We start from the raw sequence: 7,500 nt of genomic DNA, 5'->3' as shown, positions 1-7,500 counted from the left end.
AACCCAACAACAAAAGAATAAGAAAAAAAACACAATTAACCAAATTAAATGAGAGAAAAAATAGCCCATATTGGTTTCTCTGTATTCTGGATTTACATAAATAGAGAAAATGAGGTAACTGCTAGTGTACCGAGCAGGAGAAACAGTAAGAACAACAACGATGATCCTATGACACAAAATGGACGCCATGATGGTTATACTCATGACCTTTAACCCCCCCGGGAAAGAAAACAAAAACCAACAACACTTTCCTCCGCCGCCGTGGACGCGACCTACGACACTGGTGCATGGTTCTACATGTTTGGAGAAAGTTGCCTGTGCCCCGCTGATCTCAAGTCAGATTTTACCACCCCTTCACCTATGAACTCAGGACACAGGGGGGGGGTTCAATCTGACCCTAGATCTGTGAACAGGGGCAACTTTCAACACAGAAGTTTTTTGTTTTTGTTTTTTTTAAAGGCATTGCTTCATATAAGACACTGGTTTGAATACACTCTGTTACGTAGCTGTCATAAGGCCTACTTAAGCCTGTCGTAAGTTTGACATAGAACATGGTACATAATAATATCCTTATACTGTACATAGTGAGAGACTGACAGAGGGAGGCTCCGGGCGGAGGCCTGATATTGTGCACGGGTCACGACAGGCTTGGCAGGCGTTCACCACAGCTGTGAAGACAGAGCGGCAGAATACTGGTAACATGGAGGGGGGGGGGGGGGGGGGGGGGGAGTGAGAGAGAGAGCGAGGGGAGAGGAACGGAGGGGAAGTTCTGTGGATGTTCGACACAGCGAGGTCTTTCACAGATTCTGAATATGGTGCTTGCACAAACTGTGTGTGTGTGTGTGTGTGTGTGTGTGTGTGTGTGCGCATAAGACACATTCTCACTAGGACCAGGACAAAGACTTCAGACCTCATGACCGACAGTCAGACACGGACCTTCACAATAAGACGTACAACCCTGTACGCGATTCTTCAATGCTAAATGATAATCCCGTTAATGTACCTTAATCTATACTTTCACAACAAACAAAATCAGATTAGTGTCGTGTTCTCATCTTTTTGCACTTTTAGCATCTTTTCCCCCTGAAGACTTCTCGAAAAGACCGTTAGTTCTAAGCGTACCATTCTTCAACGAATAGTGCTTCCTGGCTTTCAGGAAAACCCGACTCCTAGAAAGCCTTTTAAGCGTTTGGCCGCTAAACCACGGTTCATGCAGTATGTGTGCGCGTGGCTAACCCCAACCCTAAACCTAAGAGACAGGCACACATACATAATCACCATTCCAACTGACAAACATCTTAGTAACACCACAACCAATCCACCCGCAATAAACAGCTCTAGTCTTGTCTATAGTGTTCCCCCGTAAGTAAAGTGCCGACAGTGGACCCACCAGTCCAATATGACTGTGTGGTCAGAGGAAGACGTTTCGGAGAAGATGGCCGCCGATTTTAAGTCCAATGTGAAGTCATTGAGGAGTATGTGATCCTTCTCACTGGGGGGCATGTTAGTAGGGTCAGATACCTGGTCCTAACATGAACGTGGTGTCAAGTGAAAAGTCGGTGCACTTGGTGGCAGTCTTTGATGACTGTTTTGTCTTAGGAAAGGAGAGAAGGAGAGGAAGGATGGAGAGAGTGATGGTGAAGGAAGAGGGGATGGTGTGAAAGACAAGCTGAGAAGACGAGACATGCACTCCACGCCTCTTTAACTATCAATCCTCCGCTCCCAGCTAGCCCCTCCCTCTCCGGGAAAACACTTCCTGTTCAGTGCGCAGCCTCGACCAATCACAAACACAGACGTGAGAGCAGGAAGCCAGTGTACTGTACCACACGTACTGTATAAATAACACAGGAGTCGCACGCACGCACACAGCTATAACCAATAATCATGATCAGAATATACTTCTTCCTCTTTCCATTCTCAATCTCTCTAAATCTTGTTTGTACATATTTGTTTTGTCTGTGTACAAAAACATGCACACGGCTGAACGTAACGCCACTCAACACCGAACGCTCTCACACCAGGAATGTTAGTACGCACACACACACACACACACACACACACACACACACACACAAGAAAGGTAAAATGAACAATGCAGTCTAAAAACCACAAACCATGTGGTGGGGAAAAAAAATAAATCATGATACAGTCATGATCCGAATATCGATAGTAAGAATGCAAGTCATACTCTTTGGACTTCCAATTCACCATTGGGTTAGTAGTAAAACTATACAGAGGATCTGGGCCCGGTTTCCATTGCGTCTCAAACCACCGGTCACGTCAGGGTGCTGGAGGTGGGGACAAGGACAAAAAGTCCCACTGTCCCTCCAGTGTGTGGTGTGTGTCTATGTCAAAGGCCATTCATTGAGCAGGATCACCACGGAAGGCAAGTCTGTTGTTTATGCACCAGGGGGCTCGGAAGAAGTCCGTTGTGGCGCTGATGTTGGTGATGATGGCGAGGGGGGCGGGCGGGGGATGTAATCGTACGGAGGGACAGGAGGGGCGTGGGGGGGGGGGGGGAAGAGTGTCGTTGGCCCAGTGGAGAGCTCCCGAGAGGAGAGGTCACTCGGAATCTCTCTGCACCTCGGAGGCGTCGGCTCGGCAGATAGGGCAGGTTCTGTTGGCCTGGAGAGGGAAAGAGAGAGAGAGAGAGAGAGAGAGAGAGAGAGAGAGGGAGAGAGAGATTAAGGAATGTAGTACATACTAAATATAATCTCAGTGATGTTCAGGGTGCTCTTTAAATGGAGCGGTCCAGCAGTTAAACCTTCTCTCCACAGCTTTCACTGACCCCTCTTCCATCTACATCAGAGCTTTCTAACTAACAGAAATCCTTCCATGAACTCCTCGTTAGCGCTCACAAACTGTTCTCATCTCAGAACTACTAATGCTCATTTATTTATTTCATACATTTATTTTTCAGGTGTTTCCTATTTTCTCCCAATTCGAGGCCAATTACACCCACATTGTCCAACTGCCCCGTTCTAACTGATGACAAGGACTCGTCGCACAACCCCGCGGTCGGCGATAACGAAGGAGAGAGACAACGACTTGGCTCTCTCGGCTCGTGACCGTGATTCCGACGCCGGAACTGCGTCACGACACGCAAGGACGCCGCCTTAGGCCGCTACGCCGCCGCGCGGACCCCACTGACGCTAATTGGTGAGCTCCCCCTTTAAGGGTGCGTGTCTGTCCTGCTCACCTTGAGCCACTTGTCCACACACTTGGCGTGGAACTCGTGATTACAGGGCAGGACTCTTAGCAGCTGGCGGGACTCAAAGTCACACATACACACCACACACCTGCAACGGAGAGAGAGAGAAGACGGCGTGGTTAGCGTACACACACACGACGCTATACACAAAACACACACACTCGGATACTCACAAACAATGGCCATTATGACAGGGCTGATGTTTTGAGACACAGGCACGCGCACACACACACACACACACACACACACACACACACACACACACACACACGTGGCTCAGCGTAGTACTCACAGAGTCTGTTCAGACTGGTGGTTGTTGGGGTTGAAGCGGTAGGAGGGCAGCTGCTCGATGTCGGCCTTGGTCAGACCGCGCGGCTTCGCCTCTCCCAGACGCTCCGCCAGGTTCAGCAGCGCCTGGTAGGGGTCACGCAAAGGGTGAAAGGTCAGGGGTCAGTGTTACAGGGTTAGCCTTAGCACCATAGCTAGCTCACTGGGTGTTGGCTGTAGCATTGTGTTGCTAGCTTACTGGTGTTAGCTTTAGCATTGTTGCTAGCTTACTAGTGGTGTTAGCCTTAGCGTTATTACTTAAGCACTAGCCTTAGCGTTGTTGCTACTGGCTTACCTCGTAGTTCTCCACCTCCCCGTCATCAACGTCCAGCTCTAGACTGATGGTGGTGGGACCCACTGTGGGCGTCACAGGAAGCATAGACCTGAGAGAGAGAGAGAGAGAGACAAACATTTAAGCATCTTATCCTAACATCTCACATATTTAGTTAAGATTGCTCAGAACATAACACTTCCATAAAGAGCACAGCTCCGCCGGAGGTAGGGAGTACTTACAGGAAGTAAGGCAGGAAGCTGGGATGGTAGGGGGGCGGGGGAACAGACTGCTGGGAGCGGTAGCGCCGTCCTGTGATTCGCCGAGGCATAAAGTGGGGGTACGGCTGAGAGAGAGAAAGAGAGGGAGATCAATTATGATATAACACATCAGATATGGATCGACACCTCTGAAATACACACTAGTGTGTGTCCGTGTTTGTGTGTGTGTCCTCACCACTCCGAAGAGCTCCTGGGGCAGGGGGTCGTGCGAGAGGAACTGCAGGGGGGTGGAGGGGGGCAGCGCGGAGGGGTGGGGCGCTCCGTGGGGGTAGTTGAAGCCGCCCACCGACAGGTGCTCTCCCAGCAGCTCCACCTCGTTCTCGATTCTCTGTAGCGGCTAACGTGCGAAAACACACACACACACACACAGGCAAACACACACACAAACACACACACACACACACACACACACACACACACACAGTGTTAACCGTTTGCAGAGACACACAATACAAAAGAGACTAGAGTCAGACCACAGTCAACACACAAACCTAGCCTTATGCAAACAGTGTTGCACTCCAACTAGCAACTCCCAACGACATACATTACATACACGCTACCTCTGTGTGGCCAGTGTGTCTGACGTGGGGGTGGGGGATCTGTGTGTGTCTGACGTGGAGGTGGGGTGGGGTCTGTGTGTGTCTGACGTGGGGGTGGGGGGGTCTGACATGGGGGTGGGGTGGGGGGGTCTGTGTGTGTCTGACGTGCAGGGGAGGGGGGGGTGGGCTGCTCACCGAGCGAGGCTGCTGCGTCTGGAAGGGCAGGAACTGCCCTGGGGGGGGCATGTGGTGAGACGGGTGGTGGGAGAGGTGGGGCGGGTGGAGCAGGAAGGGGGGGTCGCTGGACAGCAGGGAGGGGAAGGCGTACGGCACCGGCAAGTGCTGCACCGAGCAGGCCTGCAACATCTGAGAGAGAGAGAGAGAGAGAGGGGGAGAGAGGGAGGGAGGGGGAGAGGGAGGGAGGGGGGGAGAGAGGGAGAGAGAGAGAGAGAGAGGGAGGGAGGGAGGGGGAGAGAGAGAGAGAGGGAGGGAGGGAGGGGGAGAGAGAGAGAGAGGGGGAGAGAGAGACAGAGAGAGAGAGAGAGGGGGAGAGAGACAGAGAGGGAGGGAGGGAGAGAGAGAGGGAGGAAGGGAAGAGAAAGAGAGAGAGAGAGAGGGGGGGAGAGAGAGAGAGAGAGAGAGAGAGAGAGAAAGAGAGAGAGAGAGAGAGAGAGAGAGAGAGAGAGAGAGGAGGGTTAATAGGATATTCATTGTCAGGGTTCCCACTGTTTTCCTCCAGAGGTCATTTTCCAGGGCTTTTCCCAGGACATGTTCAGTGATGATCTGACTGGTCAGACAGGCAGGAATCACGCCGCACCAACATGCTCCTCTCACAAACATGCAATGCCCCCTGTGTGTGCTCATCTCCTGATACTCCCCTGGCCAGTCCCTGAACTGGGGGTCTGCTTTCCCCTGGCCAGTCCCTGAACTGGGGGTCCTCTGTCCCCTAGCCAGTCCCTGAACTGGGGGTCTTCTGTCCCCTGGCCAGTCCCTAAACTGGGGGTCTTCTTTCCCCTGGCCAGTCCCTAAACTGGGGGGTCTTCTTTCCCCTGGCAGTCCCTGAACTGGGGGTCTTCTGTCCCCTGGCCAGTCCCTGAACTGGGGGTCTTCTTTCCCCTGGCCAGTCCCTGAACTGGGGGTCTTCTTTCCCCTGGCCAGTCCTGAACTGGGGGGTCTTCTTCCCCTGGCCAGTCCCTAAACTGAGGGTCTTCTTCCCCTGGCCAGTCCCTGAACTGGCGGGTCTTCTGTCCTCTGGCCAGTCCCTGAACTGGGGGGTCTTCTTTTCTCTCAGTCTTGAACTTGAACTGTCTTTTGTCATTCACTCCTGGACTTGGAGGAAGCATTACAGAAACATCTCAGTAAACGGGCTTTAAACCCTCTAGATGTTTTAATGTCACTACTTTCACCATCTCCTCTTACTGTTTATTTAAATGTATTCCTTGCCTTGTTTTAATACCTTTTAAATATTATTTTATTATTTATTTTTATAGTATTCTGCCATTGTATTTTATTTCTTTTGGAAAGCCCTTTGTGCGCCATGCTTGCCAAGTGCCATGTCAATAAAATGTATCATTATTATTAAACCTGAATGGCTTTTTCGTATTTCTTATGAATTATATTAGGATAGACAATGCTGCCAGAACACCAATAACTGAATAGCCTAAACATCAATAACACAAATAGTAGGCTACAATGTTGCTGACAAAACTAAACTGAACATGTAGGAGTCAAGTTCACTAGTATTACTTACTGCCACCATCAGTTTACCACACCATACTTTATCCACTTTATTAAGTGGAGTCTTTAACGAGGCTAATCACACCCACTAAGCTGCCGCTACTAAAGTTAAACATTTCATTATGGTCCATTTGAGGGATAGTCTGGAATTTTGGACATTGGGCCTTATTTTCGACTGGCTATCAAGCCGAACTGGCTAGCATTCAAAGAAAACTCTACAAACAAGTAAGGATCGCCAGATCATCTAAACTCATCACAGTCAGACATCTCTTTCCAACGTGGCCATTGCAACTTGCTGTGTTGACAGGAAGAGAATAGTCCACTCTTCTGTTCGTTGTTGTTGGGTTGTTGTGAGGACAATAGCGCAGAGAGTATTCAAAATACTCTCATCCATGAACTACCAATTGAACGTCAATGTGATCCTGAACAACTTAACCCTTTCAATGGCAATGTTATCTGATTTGTGGAGCTCTGATAGCCTAGCAGTTCATTCTCAGCTAAAGGAAAATAGGAAATAATTTTCCAGGACAACACAAGATTTACCAGGACATTTTACTTGTCTCGTTTTCCATGGGTTTTCCTTGACTGGAAACTGGTCAAATGTTTTTCATGGTTTTCCCGGATGTGTGGGAACCCTGTTGTTACCTCGAGTAGCCACAAGGGGGCAGCAGACACCTACGAACACAACCTCTAGACAAGTCTTGTTGTCCACACATGCGTCCAGGCTTATGATTAGAATGCACACGCCCGCTAACACCCCGCATACATCCTTGACACATCACACACACACACACTCGCGCACACACACGCCCGCCCGCCTGCTAACGCCCCACATCCCCCTGACTCACAAATCACAAATCACACACACACAAACTCACCGGATGGTAGTGCTGTCCTGTGCTGAACACCACGCTGCAGGTGGGGACCTGCTGTTGGGAGGAGCAGGGTGGGGGGAGGTGCTGGGAGGAGCAGGGTGGGGGGAGGTGCTGGCCCGTGCAGAGGGGAGGGGCTAGCCCGTGCGGGGGGACGGGGGTGACGGTGTACGACACGGGGACCGTACCCTGCTGTAGATGTGGAGGGGGAGAGAGGGGGGAGAGAGGGAGAGAGAGAGAGACGTCAATGGTGCGCATGCAC

At 50.6% G+C, this 7,500-nt stretch overlaps 1 protein-coding gene across 1 annotated transcript in view; it reads right to left on the bottom strand.

The window, feature by feature from the left end:
- The window catches only part of LOC311322580 (RING finger protein 44-like), a gene marked incomplete at its 5' end in the record, with an annotated part of 15,024 nt that overhangs the window by 243 nt on the left and 7,281 nt on the right, over positions 1–7,500 (bottom strand). Inside the window, 8 exons of the mRNA XM_084454667.1 lie at positions 1–2,625; positions 3,200–3,299; positions 3,504–3,625; positions 3,834–3,921; positions 4,052–4,155; positions 4,266–4,427; positions 4,825–4,995; positions 7,245–7,430. The exon at positions 1–2,625 is cut by the window's left edge and continues 243 nt beyond it. Of these exons, the coding sequence (XP_084310793.1) occupies positions 2,563–2,625; positions 3,200–3,299; positions 3,504–3,625; positions 3,834–3,921; positions 4,052–4,155; positions 4,266–4,427; positions 4,825–4,995; positions 7,245–7,430 (996 nt within the window). The 3' untranslated portion in view covers positions 1–2,562. The remainder of the gene's footprint in view (positions 2,626–3,199; positions 3,300–3,503; positions 3,626–3,833; positions 3,922–4,051; positions 4,156–4,265; positions 4,428–4,824; positions 4,996–7,244; positions 7,431–7,500) is intronic.

This window comes from Borostomias antarcticus (genome assembly GCF_949987555.1).
Source record: "Borostomias antarcticus genome assembly, chromosome: 20".
Classification (NCBI taxonomy): Eukaryota; Metazoa; Chordata; class Actinopteri; order Stomiiformes; family Stomiidae; genus Borostomias; species Borostomias antarcticus.
The sequence above is the reverse complement of the archived record's forward strand: the minus strand, read 5'-3'. Positions and strand labels throughout refer to the sequence as shown.